The sequence below is a fragment of the Nannobrachium achirus genome (assembly GCF_963921795.1).
Source record: "Nannobrachium achirus genome assembly, chromosome: 11".
Taxonomy (NCBI): domain Eukaryota; kingdom Metazoa; phylum Chordata; class Actinopteri; order Myctophiformes; family Myctophidae; genus Nannobrachium; species Nannobrachium achirus.
In genome coordinates, this window is record NC_137820.1 from 58,880,442 (window position 1) to 58,895,820 (window position 15,379).

The 15,379-nt window shown below is 40.8% G+C and overlaps 1 protein-coding gene across 1 annotated transcript in view; it reads left to right on the forward strand.

Moving 5' to 3' along the window:
- Positions 1–14,912, forward strand: part of LOC308294490 (fibronectin type III domain-containing protein 7-like) — a gene marked incomplete at both ends in the record, with an annotated part of 29,757 nt that extends 14,845 nt beyond the window's left edge. The window contains 6 exons of the mRNA XM_080737223.1: positions 3,409–3,548; positions 4,990–5,101; positions 9,595–9,762; positions 13,759–13,847; positions 14,099–14,262; positions 14,870–14,912. Coding sequence (XP_080593349.1) covers positions 3,409–3,548; positions 4,990–5,101; positions 9,595–9,762; positions 13,759–13,847; positions 14,099–14,262; positions 14,870–14,912 — 716 coding nt within the window. The remainder of the gene's footprint in view (positions 1–3,408; positions 3,549–4,989; positions 5,102–9,594; positions 9,763–13,758; positions 13,848–14,098; positions 14,263–14,869) is intronic.
- Positions 14,913–15,379: the final 467 nt, after the last annotated feature.

Genomic DNA, 15,379 nt, shown 5'->3' on the forward strand with positions numbered 1-15,379 from the left:
CCCCGGGAATTCCCCGTGAGCAGCCCCGTTGGGGTGGTCATTTGGTCATTTTTGCACATTTGGTCATTTTTTACATCTGGGGGTCCCCCAGGGACCTGGGGGTCCCTGGGGCTCCGGGGGTCCTTGGAGGTTGTAGTTTGGCAGGCAAGGAGTGTGTGTGTAAAATCTGGCATGGATCGGGTCAACGGGTGCGGAGATATAAGCAGGGAAAAAGTGTGACGTGTGCCGTGTGAGCACATTTGGTCTTTTTTTTACATCTGGGGGTCCCCCAGGGACCTGGGGGTCCCTGGGGCTCCGGGGGTCCTTGGAGGTTGTAGTTTGGCAGTCAAGGAGTGTGTGTGCAAAATTTGCCATGGATGGGGCAACGGTTGTGGAGATATGAGCAGGGCAAAAGTGTGACGGACCCACTGACTGACGCACGGACAGCCGGTGGAGCTTTTGATAGTAAATGCGACCTACGGTCGCAATTACAAACACGGATGACCACACTGGTCATAATACTGTTGTCATAACACCTCCGTTTGACTGGTCGCTTTGATTTATCAATAATGGCTGCAGTTACACTGCTGCATCCTTTCTTCACCAGGCCCCGTTCCCTGTCACATAACAGTGGTGTAATGGGGATTCCTTATTCGGGGGAGTGGTATTTAATGACGCCATAGGGCAGGAACCTATCTCTGGTTTCTGTAGCGTGAGGCGGTACAAGCACATCCCCTGGACATGGCACTAGTATACACAACAACCCTTCAACCCAGGGACGTGCTGGCCATTGGGAAAAGCGGGACAACTCCCGAACGGCCGGTTCATTCCCGGCCGTTCGGGAGTTGTCCCGCTTTTCTGCAGTCACTGTCGAGCAGAAAACCTTGTATATCCAAGTTTCAAATGTGTAAATTTTTTCGCAAAGCAAAGCCCTGCTTCATCATACAAGGCTGTCGCACAAAAGTAGTGAAAACAGCAGATCTACAAGCACACAATGCCTCGCACCGCGAGGCGTTGTGTGCTTGTAGATCGGCTGTTTTCACTAGTTTAAATCATTTTTAAAATGGTTTAGGACGTACAAGGATTCCACCTGACAACGACAAAATATAACTCATGTAATTGGCCCACTGGCTTGTCACTTGTCATGATCTGAAACGGCAGCAGCAGCGCTATAGAGAGAGATCTCTCTCTACACTGTAAAAAATGACAGTAAATTTTACGGTAATATACTGTAAAACAGCGACGGTAAAAATCTGTAAATTGAAATAAAGTGAATCACTGTACATGTGACGGTGATAAACCATAAAAACCTTTACAAGAAAAGAGTGTAACTTTTAGGGTAAAAAATATGTTAAATTAACGGTCATTGGCTGTCATAAGTGTTATTGACCTTATTAATAACAGTTAAACACCGTAATATATGTTACAAAGTAATACCTTAAATTTCACCATACAATTTTGTTTAAATAAGGATTTTTGTCAGTAAAATATATAGATGATCTTAATAATACGGTAAAAAACCATATTGTATTTTAAAAAATAAAATATTTTATTTTACGGTAAGAATCTGTAAAATGTATAGTTTATATTGGTAAAAACTATGGTAATAGTTTGCAAAACGATTAACTGAAAACTGAAAATTGTAAAGACGGCGAATAACCATACATTTCACAGTGAAAATCCATGAAAAGGAAATAACACAGAAAATTGTTTATTTCACGGTAAATAATATTTTTTTTTATATTTCTTTTAACGATAAAATTGTCACTGACATTTTCTACTACGGTGAAACACCGTTATATAAATGACAAACTAATACAGTAAATTTCACCATACAATTTTGTTTAAATAATGTTTTTTGTCAGTAAAATGTATTGATGCACTTATTAATACGGTGAAAAAACATATTGTATTTAAAAGAATAAAACATTTTATTTTACGGTAAGAATCTGTAAAATGTATAGTTTATATTGGTAAAAACTATGGTAATAGTTTGCAAAACAATTAACTGAAAACTGAAAATTGTAAAGACGGCGAATAACCATACATTTCACAGTGAAAATCCATGAAAAGGAAATAACACAGAAAAATGTTTATTTCACGGTAAATATATATATTTTTGAATATTTATTTTAACGATAAAATTGTCACTGACATTTTCTACTACAGTGAAACACCGTAATATATATAACAAAGTAATCCATTAAATTTCACCATACAATTTTGTTAAAATAATGTTTTATGTCAGTAAAATGTATTGATGCTCTTAGTAATACGGTGAAAAACCATATTGTATTTAAAAGAATAAAATATTTTATTTTACGGTAAGAATCTGTAAAATGTATAGTTTATATTGGTAAAAACTATGGTAATAGTTTGCAAAACGATTAACTGAAAACTGAAAATTGTAAAGACGGCGAATAACCATACATTTCACAGTGAAAATCCATGAAAAGGAAATAACACAGAAAATTGTTTATTTCACGGTAAATATATATATTTTTGAATATTTATTTTAACGATAAAATTGTCACTGACATTTTCTACTACAGTGAAACACCGTAATATATATAACAAAGTAATCCATTAAATTTCACCATACAATCTTGTTAAAATAATGTTTTATGTCAGTAAAATGTATTGATGCTCATAGTAATACGGTGAAAAACCATATTGTATTTAAAAGAATAAAATATTTTATTTTACGGTAAGAATCTGTACAATGTATAGTTTATATTGGTAAAAAACTATGGTAATAGTTTGCAAAACAATTAACTGAAAACTGAAAATTGCAAAGATAGTGAATTACCATACATTTTACTGTGAAAATCCATAAAAAGGAAATAACACAAGAAAATGTTTATTTTACGGTAAATAAATATTTTAAAAAGATATCTCTTTTAACAATAAAAGTGTCAATGACATTTTCTATTACAGTGAAACACCGTAATATATATAACAAAGTAATCCATTAATCTCACCATACAATTTTGTAGATCGGCTGTTTTCACTAGTTTAAATCATTTTTAAAATGGTTTAGGACGTACAAGGATTCCACCTGACAACAACAAAATATAACTCATGTAATTGGCCCACTGGCTTGTCACTTGTCATGATCTGAAACGGCAGCAGCAGCGCTATAGAGAGAGATCTCTCTATATAGCGCGCACTGAGGGCTTCTCCAACTCTTTTTCCCAGGGGCCCAGCACGTCCCTGCTTCACCCTTGATGCTAAGTGCCAAGCAGGGTCCAATTTTTATAGGGTCCAGTCTTTATTATTATGACCTGACCAGAAAATTCAAAGCTGGATACAAATACTACAATTCCACCAATTCCATTAGCCTCCAATAATTGCAGAATTTGTCTCCAGTGTGACTGTGTGAATCGACTGCATAGATTCCTAATACCAGATGACTTATTGTTTGCATAGACAAATACACCCAGCTGAACAGCGCCCTCTTCAGTTTGAATGGACGTACAGGATACGTTCTGCAGCCGGAATTGTTGCGTACGGACGGCTATGACCCTCAACTGGACAAGAAGAAGATCAAGTACAACATCTGTGTCAGGGTAGGTACCCACAGAAACACATTACCCCTCTTCTTTCATCCATTTTTACAAGTTAAGTGACTGTACCATAGACTGTAAAAAAAATATGGACGATGCAAAGCCATGGTTTCTATGCGGGCGAAAATGACGCTTTTTTGTCCCTTGTATGGGTGTTGCCATCATTGTTTGAATGGTACCCCAGGAATCATAAGGAATGCTATTGGCTGCCAACGGTCACGTGCAACCGCAGGGATACATGGGAGCAGGGCCGACTGGGAGAAATGCGGGGCCCTGAGCGAAGTCTGTCCGAACCCCCCCCCCCCCCCCCCGCATTTTTTTTTTACTTGCACGCGCACGTGTGCGCAAACGATTTTCTGTGGCTGTGCATCTATAAATGCTATGGAATTATGCAGCAACTCTACCTCTAACACGGTTAGACAGAAGCATATGTTTCTGCTGCTTTTATTGTCGGCCACAAAGCAGACTCCTGCCGAATTAATGCAATAGCTGGATGGGACCATGTATTTACTTCACTACTACTAGGCTATCAATCAGACACAAGATCGTCATGTTGTCAGATGAGGGAATTTCTCATAACTTTGTAGAACATTACCCTGGCCTTACCTCGCTCAGATATGATGCTCTCTCTCTCAACTCTCTCATAAGTAAGTAACGGAAGGGAAGGGAACGCTGAATCAAGTTGTAAGATCCCGTGTCTCAAAACTAGATACAGTAAATCCCATAGCCCGAAGGGACAGTCAGCCGTTTCGCTGGTTGTTGCTGGTTGTCAGGGAGATATCACAGCCATCTTTGACAGGCTCTGTCTCCGTCCTGCAGATTGCGGTGTTTGTGTGAAGATTTTATATGAAAACAAAACTAAATCAATTAACCAAGCCTAGCGCGGGGCCCTTGCAGGTGCGGGGCCCTGTGCGACCGCACCGTTCGCTCTACCCTAGAATCGGCCCTGCATGGGAGAATGTGGTCAGAGCCTCCCGAAATACTGCACACGAAGAAGAACACAGCCGGCTGGTATCAGTTTAGTTGGCCACGCCCCCCGCAATTTTATCATCAATTTTAACATAAATGGGACCATATTTGCACAAAACGCATATCATGGTAATTGAAAGGCAGTTTTTCACTAGCGACAGGAACTATAAAGTATTTATGACGATGTTTATTAAGGTTAGAAAATCAAAGAGGAAAATGAATGAGGTCCAGTGGAGAACAAATCTTTTTGGTACCTCGCGGGGGGAAAACAGCGCAACTAGCGGCCAATCATGGGATCTTTCTCTTCTGGGAAAGCTTCATGAATAATCCAGGCAACAACACCCCTGGACTGTACGCAGTAACATCAGAGTTACCTTTTGCGGTGTATTTTTCTGGTTGGGCATGTCATGCTCATGATTACCTTGGTGAATATTCTGTGACAGCCATTGTGTTTGCTCTCTGCTGCCCCTTGCAGGTGATAGGAGCCAGGCACCTTCCTAAGCCAGGCCGCAACATCGCCAGCCCTTTTGTAGAGATTGAATTGTGTGGACACACCGAGGAGTGCAAGTTCAAGACTGTTGTCTTCCGTGAGTTAAGGGGATGTTGGATGAATGGGGTATTAATGGGGAAGAAAAGAGAGGCATATATGGGCACCAATAGTCACCCTTGTATTTCTGTGATTCCTCTTCTCCTTTTTCTCCTTCTTCTTCTTCTTCTTCTTCTTCTTTGTCTTTGTCTTCTTCTTATTGTGATCATTAATCTGTGTTCCCAGTGGTTACATGTCGGGTTTCCGACATAGACAGACAGCGACAGACAACAGCTGTCAAAACAGCGTGCATTTTGTGGAAATGGGCACAAAATCACCATGCGCCTCCTCGCCGCCACCTCCTTTAATACCTTGTCTTTATGACAAAATATAGTCTATATTTCCAAGCATTCCACATTACAACAGTCAACAGAGCCATATGAATATTGAGCATTTAAAATCGATAACATCAATCATTAACCCAACTAGCCCACATGAGGAAGGACGTCAATGCAACAGAATGTGTGGAGATTAGCCAGATGGGGGGCCGTGTCGGAATGCCGGGACTCTCGCCACTCCGACACATTGAAACGGCTATTGTCGGCTATTGTCGGAATAGCAGGACGTTTATGGTACTAAAAACGTACCGTAGTTCCGACAATTGGAAATCAATGTCGGAATAGTGATATGTCGAAATGGCGAACCGTTACCGTTCCCAGTAATGGAAATAGACAAAACTATCTGTCTAAGAAGCTGTCTAAGAAATCTATGAACATTTTTAACAATTTTATAGGCCTACAATATATAGAGGGGGTCCCTGCTTCATCTCTCTCTCAGCTAAGGGGTCCTTGGCCTGAAAGCGTTGAAGACCCCTGATCTAAAGTTTAAAACTTAAAGACAGGGTGTCGTGATTGTTTTACCCCTTGAAACATAATCATCAGGTATAATGATATACTTGGAGGAAGACTTTTTTTCAGAGGCCTTCAGCTTCCAGGGAGAAACCAAGAATACACAGGGAATAATGTGTCTTCCCTGTGGTTATAATATGCAAATATTTTTGCATATTATAACCACACCCGGGGGTCTATTAGAGTAATGTTAAACTCCAGAGACACATACAAAACAGAAAAAGAACAAAACTATGGCACCACCTTTTTAGAAAATGTGTAACCAATCAGTGGTATAGGCCCACTGTACATGCAGGGGTGTCGCACTAAATGCTAGGCCCTGGGTACAAGGATTCACTGCGTCCCCCCCATGAATGTTCTTCATTGGGGGAGGAGGGGGTTTAACCCATTTAGACTGGGAACGCATTATTACACGTTATTTTGTCCTTTGACTATTGAAAAATAGCAGATATAAAAGCTCACAGCATGGCACCAAGTGCCTCGCTGCGAGCTTAGCTAGATCTGCTATTTTTTTTAATAGTGAAAATTTGTGCAAGTCTTTAAATATTTCAAATCTTTCTAAGGTTTTTTGAAAAATCTGTTTCTATGTCAGCGGTGCTCAAACTTTTTCATGTCAAGGTCCCCCAAAATGATATGTATTTGGCCATGGTGCGGCACAGCACGGCAAATTATGTCTAGATGGAGGCGCCGCGAACCTTCAAGCAAAGGCTGTCTGACAGATGCCATACATGTATTACTGCTCAAAGAAATGAAGGGAACAAAATGTTCCCTTAATTTATTTGAATTTATTTGAGTATAGTATACTGTAGTACTGCTAAAAGAAAGCTCAAAGAATTTTTTTGAGCAGTACATATGTAGGCCTATTGCCAACTTCCACTGAAAGGGTAGTTAAAATCTGAAGAAGGGGATTGCCTGATTGAGTCACGTGTCTGCTTAATCATACATAATCTATACATTAGCATGAAAATGAAACTGAAACTAGACAACTTACTGGATATATTACATAACTGACATGTACATATTGCCAGATACTGTGAAGTCATAGGTCAAGAAATTCCACAGAAAAGGTATAGTGAGAATCTGGACTTGGGGAAGTGTACCGGATTGGCTGATTGTCATGTGTCTGCTCACCCATACATAATCTATCCGTTAAAATGAAAATGAAAGTAGGCAACTTACTGGATATATGATGACATAACTGACACGTGCATATTGCCAGTTACGGTGCAGTTGGACGTCAAGAAATTCCACAGAAAAGGTAGTGAGAATCTGGGGAAGAGGATTGCCTTATTTTGTCATCATTATAAGGAAATGTGTCCATAGAATCGCATGGGTCTGCTAACTCATACATAAGATACAAATCAGTATACGTGAGTTTAATGGAATGTTGCACAAAGTAAGAGAATGGAATAAAGGTAACCGTGGGATAGCAATACAGTAGACCAGTGGTTCTCAAAACCTTTTTATTTCTTTATTTGGACCACACAATTTGTCGCACTGTGAGCTTGTATCTGTGCTATTTTTCAATAGCTAAAGTATAAAATAATTAAGGCCCCTCCACCTTGGGCCCTAGTAACTCAGTCCAACTTTTCCCCCCCTTGTGACGCCCCTGTGTACATGCTATCACTCTGTAACAAGTCCCACATAGTGTAGAACATACATTGGGCAACTGGCGGCCCGGGGGCCACATGCGGCCCCCACCTTCACTTAATGCGGCCCACAGGTTAATATCGGAATACTGATACATTATTTATATATATTAATTCCAAACATGAAAAACAGGACCTCCTTTAATTACTTCAGTCCATATTAGTAGTTTTTGATGACTAGTATTAACATTTTACTCCTTTTTTATGTCCAACTTATTTGTATTAAGGTTCATAAAGTTTTAACATATTGTAAGTATAACTAAATAAAGAACTCGCCACATTGTGAGACGTTTAGCGCTTGTAGACTAGCTATTTTTAGCTACTTATTCGTGACAGCAGAATGACGGAGTGGGACTTCAATTTACGAAACTAGAAAAGAAAATTTCGAAGAAATTTTAAGTGTGCCTGCAGCTCGCTAAGTGTGTGCAACCTTGTATGTGTTAACATTAGCATCTTTGTTAGCATTAGCATTTGTTAGCATTAGCATGTGTTAGCATTAGCAATATGGTTTCTTGTTTTAGGCTCCTCCCACAAGTTCCGCAAGGCGATTACGTTGTCCCGTCGCTCCCGAGATCGTTTGTGTTTTGTTTTGAGAGGGTCGTTCCCCCTGAAAAACGCGTTTTGGCATGAAACGGTTACGTTTTGCGCATTTGTGGTGCCGGTCGAAGTGGAAATGCTTTTGGGTATATGTTCAGTATAGCGCCCCCCACTTGTGGTTAAAATTTGGTGTTGACTGGATGTTTCGTTTGTGATTTATGGCTACTTCTTACAAAACGGGCTCCTCCCGCTAACTTTGGAACCCTGTTACGGAAGAACGGTTTGGACTATCAAAATATCGTTTAAATATGTTTATCGCATGAGTCCATAGATCGTGTGTATTGATTTTTGTGACATTTGGAGAAAATATGTAGGAAAAGGAGCAAAAAGTGTGTTTTGAAGAAAATTCAAAATGGCGGAAAATCTAAACTGACGCAAATGGGCGTGGCCTATATGAGGAGATGCGTCATGACCCAAGGAATCCAGGGAAAAAGGAATTTTAATTTTCCGACCCGCGGTTCAAGAGTTACAGGCCGAAAGGTAAAGTGGACTGTTATATCGCCACCATGAGGCCAACTGACGAAATAATTTTTCATTTAATCCTTGATATCATTATAAATCTCCTCTCCAAGTTTTGAAACTGTAGCCCCTATGGTTTGCGAGAAAAAAAATATTGAATGTGAGTTTTTGCGATTCCCATTATAAGTCAATGGGTAAAATTAATTCACTAATAAATTAATATCAATTAAACGATACAACTTTTCTCTTAGAAAAGTAATAGCACACCATTCCCGGCCGAGCCGCACGTTTTGATGTATATATTGCGGCGGTGGCGTAAATTGTGCGGCAGTTATTAGCGCACCAAATTTGCAAGAACGTTACTTACTTACTTAAAGGGGAAGACCACCCATTTTCAATATTGAACTATGTCATTAATATACCTTAGAGGAGTTGTGTGGAAATAATAAAAAAGTTCCCCCTCTTCTGTGTTACCTAGAACTGGAGGATTGATTTTGGGGTTTGTATTGCAAATTACAACTTGATGACATCACACATTGTACTTTACAATACAAACCCCAAAATCAATCCTCCAGTTCTAGGCAACACAGAAGAGGGGGAACGTTTTTATTATTCCCACACAACTCCTCTAAGGTATATTAATGACATAGTTCAATATTGAAAATGGGTGGTCTTCCCCTTTAAGTATGGCGGATTACAATAAGTGTTTTGCCATTGCATGGCAGGCACACTTAATAAGTTACAGATAAGAGGTTTCTGTTGACAGCAACAGTATGCAATGTGGCCCCCTGGAGTGAGTGTGGAAATACAGTGGCCACCTCTATCATCAAAGTTGCTCAACCCTGCTGTAGAACAAATTAAACCTCCCCTGCACAGAATCTTCATACTGTCCTCCGCCACAAAAGTGACAACCAGATGTTTGACTGCTGGTGTTTCCCCAGGTGACAACGGTCTGAATCCACTGTGGAGGGCCCCCACAGCACCAGTAACCTTTCCAGTGTATGAACCAGAGCTGACCTACCTACGCTTCGTGGTCAGTGAAGAGGACATGTTCTCAGACCCCAACTTCCTGGCTCAGGCCACGTTTCCTTTTAAAGGCATCCGCAAAGGTAGAAAACACACGCACACACACACACACACACACACACACACACACACACACACATGCACATGCACACACCATGGGTGTAGTTGTCCCAATTTAAAATGAAACAAAAACGGAACTGAAAGTTCCTGTGATTGGCCGATAGTTGCGCTGTTCTGGCACCAGAAGCAACATGTTCTCCATAGGATTTCATTAGTTTCCCCCGAACTTTTACATTTGATTTTCTTACCTTAATAAACATTGTCATAAATACTTTATGGTTCCTGTCGCTAGTTTAAAGCCTCGTTTCAATCACCATGATATGCGTTTTGTGGAAATATGGTCCAATTTATGTTATATTTGATAGCAGGGAGGGTCTTGTGATCATAGGCTTGTGATGGTTCTTCTTTGTGTGCTTTATTTTCGGCAAGCTCAAGACAATATCCCATGTATCCCTGCGGTTGCACGTGACCGTTGGCAGCCAATAGTATTCCTTTGGTACCATTAAAACAATGATGGCGGCACCCATACAACGTCCAAAAAAGCGTAATTCGCGCAGCATAGAAACCAATGGCTTTCCACCGTCCATATTTTTTTACAGTCTATGGCACACACGCACACACTAGACTTGGAAATGTATAGGCAGTGCAGGTAATGGGTATAGAGTTGTGGAAAGTACTGTAGTTAAGTAAATTTACTTTAGTACTGTACTCAAGCACAATTTTGAGGTATTTGTGCTTTACTCGAGTATTTCCCATTTCCAATACTTTTACATCTCGGATCCAAATATTGTACTTTTACTCCACTACGTTTACTTGAAAACTTTAGTTACTAGTTACTTTGTAGATTGATAATTATTACAAAACATACATTAACCACTTCAACCCTATACACATTCCAGCTATTTCAAAATAGCCAGCTATTTTCAAAAGATTTTCATACATTTGAAAACTTGAAATGGCACGTTCTGTATTATGAGTACTTTTACTTTTGGTACTTAAACGCGAACATTACTTTTACTTTAGGCTGCCCTCAGACCAAAATATGGTCGGCAGTGGATAAACTCTTCTGGTGCGCTGCTGGCAAAAAACGCAGAGAGCATATTCCGTCCCAAAGCCAGTGACGCCCCTGTCACTCACTTCCCGCACCGCCCTCCCTCTCTGTAGCCTGTTACACTAGCGTAGCGATCCTCATCATATTTTACGTGTCAACTCTATAATGGACAGGCGAAGGGTACTCGCCCTTGCTTTATTGGAAGGGGAGATGCAACAAGCTAAAAAGAGAAGAGTTTGGGTGCACGAGACTCTTGATCAAAACAAAACATCTCCCAGTCCCTTCCTGATTCTCAGAATGTTACGCCTTCGACTCACCCGATTGGACAGGGGGGGAAACCAGAATCTGCGCGGAGAATTTCTTTGCTCCAGCATAAACGCAAGGTCTGCGCGGAGCGCAGATATCCTCCACTGACATGAAACCGCCGCCTTCTCATTGAAATGCATTGGCGGAACGCGGATTCCACTCTCGTAGGCATTTTGGTCTGAGCCCAGCCTAAGGCGCGGATTTAGGCGGAGGCTTTTGGTGCTTAAGCACCACTATTTTCCTGACTAGCACCAGTAGTTTTCGGGGCTAGCAAAATCGGGAGAGAGACGGTCAGACGGAGAAAAAACGGCACTTCTCTGAGTTCTCTCTCTCTCTCTGTTTCTCAATGTCTCTCTCTCTCACCCTCATCACTCTCTCTCCCATGCACGCTTGGTTGCACAAAAACACACGGGTTAAGCTACACTGTTTCCTGTTAATAATAACCTGCGTGAAATAAGCTGCATTGGGAAGTAAGCGGGTGACACTTTATTGTGAAAGTAAGACAGGAAACGATAGTTGTTGCTGGGTTGGCCCTAGTTGTCGAACAGTTTAGCCTACACATTAATTTGCGAACGGGGGCGCTGGGGGAGAGAGAAGACAGTCTGCAGTCCATTTCAGCATCATCTTGCAATGCGCACTGACTGTCCATGGGAAGTATGAAAATAGCCGATCTATCTACATGCTCACAACGCCTCGAAGGCACGCAGGAGGACAACTTACAACCCATATAAAAGAAACATTATACACTCAATTGAAGTTCTTTATGAGGAGATGTTATGGAAACTGTACAAGATCACCACCAAAGCCTTTACAACTTTCCCAAAGTTGCATATAAGAGAGAGGGGCTTTTCATCAATCTTTTTCCAAAAACTGGGACAATGGATAAACAGGATAAAATATGCTGCTCTGCTGTTGATTGTTGTCAACTGGTTTTGGAATCTAATTCTTCTGGATGGTGAGTAGTAGGTCTACACTTGACTGCTGCTGCAGCTTGCCTATGCCGAACCCTTTTCTTGATGTCAAAAGTTGTCCGCTGAGACAAATGTTAATTAAATCGAAAATAGCAGATCTAGAAGTTCACAACGCAGCGCGAAGCGACTCGTTGTGAGCTTGTAGATTGGCTATTTTCACTTCTACTTGTTTGGGTTTAGTTTCTCTTGGTTCACGGGCTAAAAACGTTTGGGAAGCAATACCATCATACTTGCTGTAGTAGACAGAGTGGTGTACAATTAAGTAGATTAACTGAAAAGCTTTTGGAACTGAATGATTATATGACACTGGTGTTGTCTGTCTGTTGGAGTGTTGGTACCAAGAATTCCAAGACTATCTTGCTGGCTGGTGCATGTGGAGAGGCAAAGGGAAAGTGTAGTGTGCCGTTACCGATTGTTTAGCAAAGAAATAAACCGCGGAAACCCGAATAAAACGCAATCAAATCCGCGAAAAGCGCGCGCGTGAGACGTGCACGCGCTACTGCTCAGGGCTAGAACCGCGCCTGCAAAAACAGAGTATTTCTATATTGCAGTATTGCTACTTTTACATAAGTAAAAGATTTGAGTACTTTTTCAACCATTGAATGTATTCAAGGTTTCCACCCGATCGAAAGTTCCTTTATACTATGTATATGGTCTCTGTCATTCAGGAAATGAAAATGGATCCAATGTACTGTAGTTATTATTTTGTCACAAGCTCTTGTTAATACTTTTTATTGGTTCAATGTTTTTAAAAATCACACCTGTGTGAAGTGGAGCTGTGTGTGTGTGTGTGTGTGTGTGTGTGTGTGTGTGTGTGTGTGTGTGGATCATGTGTACCGATTTTTGTGACATTTGAAGAAAATATGTAGGAAAAGGAGCAAAAAGTGTGTTTTGGAGAAAATTCAAGATGGCGGAAAATCTATCATGGCGCAAATGGGCGTGGCCTATATGGGGAGATGCGTCATGGCCCAAGGAATCCAGGGAAAAAATATTTTTAATTTTCCGACCTACGGTTCAAGAGTTACAGGCCAAAACGTAAAGTGGGGTGTTATGGCGCCACCATGCGGCCAAATGACACAATTATTTTTTATTTAATCCTTGAAATCATTATGAACCTCCTCTCCAAGTCTTGAAACTCTAGCCCCTATGGTTTGCGAGAGACAAATAATTGAATGTGAGTTTTTGCGATTCCCATTATAAGTCAATGGGGAAAATTAATTCACTAATAAATTAATATCAATTAAACTATAGAACCTTTCTCTTAGAAAAGTAATAGCCCACGATTCCCGAGTAAGCCGGTCGATTTGACATATGGCGCGAGTGTGTGGTGGCAAAACTGTGGGACTAGTGGCGTGCCGAAGTTTAGGAAGTTCAGGCTACATACAGACACACACACAGACAGACAGACAGACACACAGACACACACACAGACCCACACAGCCACGTATAGGGAGCCTGTGCTTCACACAGCTCCAAAAACCGCAGACACATTTAACCACTTTAACTTTCACTTTCAGAAATCATCTAAAAGTTCACAACGCGTTGCATCATTGTATAATAGTATAAAAGTAAATATATGAAGAGGATACAAGGTTTCTGCCCAACAGTGATGATATACACTACTTCGGTGTTTGCATGTGTGCATAGTTACACAGTGTACAGGTTGTTTAGTGTTTTGCATGTTTTGACAGGTTATCGTTCAGTACCGCTGAAGAATGGCTACAGTGAGAACTTAGAGCTCGCCTCTCTCTTGGTCTACATCAGCATTGAGCAAGTGCAGGTGAGGAACAACATGTCATTTCTAAGCCTGAAAATGTTGCCCTTTATTGTCTTACTCTTTGGATAAATTACCGGTAATTATTTTTCATCGTCAGTTGACGCTTCATAATCATATGAATAGAAAACTCTGGATTAATTTGTTTTATTATGTGATCTTTAAAAAGGTTGATGGGAGTTTGAATGTGAAAAACTTCTATACATTATAAATTCTAACTTTCTAACTAAATAAACCAACTCGCTGCTTTCACTCAGAAAGAGGAGGAGGAACTGTACTCGTCTTCTAGCCAACTGCGGAAAAGGCAAACGGAGCCTAACGAACCTTTCCTGTACGGCACCAACACCAAGACCCAGCGCTCTGTCCCTCCTCACCAGCGCAATGACCTCACCAGAGAGCCCAGCACCAGTGAGAAACAGAGGTAAGTTCTTAACACATTGTAGATCAGGGGTCTTCAACAGTTCTTAGCACATTGTAGATCAGGGGTCTTCAACAGGGGGTCCTCAGAGTTACTACAGGGGGTCCTCCAAATCTTTGATTGATAGAAACTTTTGTCTCCTTTTTTTATACTAACCACTTGAACCCTAGTGTCCATATCCTGAGAACTTTAGCCAAAAATAGCAGATCTACAAGCTCACAACGCCTCGCGCTGCGAGGCGTTGTGAGCTTGTAGATCGGCTATTTTCGGCAAAGACGTTTGACGTTGAGGGGAAAAAGAGCAGACTAAGTACAGAGTGAAAGGTCAAGTAAAGTATTGACGGTTCAAGTGGTTAAATACGTATCTGAAGACACAAATTGACATGAATCCAAAATACACTGATGATTTGGCTGTCAAACAATGAAACTATATGGAATCTATGAACAAGTCGCGGGGGTCCCTGCTTCATCTCTCTCTCAACTAAGGGGTCGATGCAGAAAACCTGAATCTTCTGGCGCACCAACGAAACAAAGAAATAATAAGCATCCTATCTCTGAGTATGTTTGAGTCTTTCAATATAATAATGTGTTCTCCTCCACTTGTGTTTTAGAATGAAAGAGAAGAAAATAAACAACAGTAAATTCTATCCATGAGAATCACCTCTACCCACGTACTGCACCACCTGAGGCCCTCCTCGCGTGCATGATGGGGAAACGCTCTGGTTACTGTATTGCTCCTCATCAAAACATTTGACGTACTGTAGGAGAACCACTTTGCAGAATCCTAGAGTATTCATTTAACTCAGAGTATTAAAAGAAAACAGCATTACACTCTCAGAGTTAAAGCTACATCATGTGACTTTCATGTACAACGCCAGATTTGGAACCCCAGGACTCCCACACAAGTGCTGACATTTTTACCACTGTGCTAATAGAGCTTGACTGCTTGCTCAGAGGACAAATGTAATGTCAACCAGTAATGGTGAAACTAGACCACAGGATACATTTATCAAAAGAAAAGTATGCAGAGACCAAATACCATCACCCCAATTGTGTATGAATGGATGGATGGATGGATGGATGGATGGATGGATGGATGAATGAATTAATGAATTAATTAA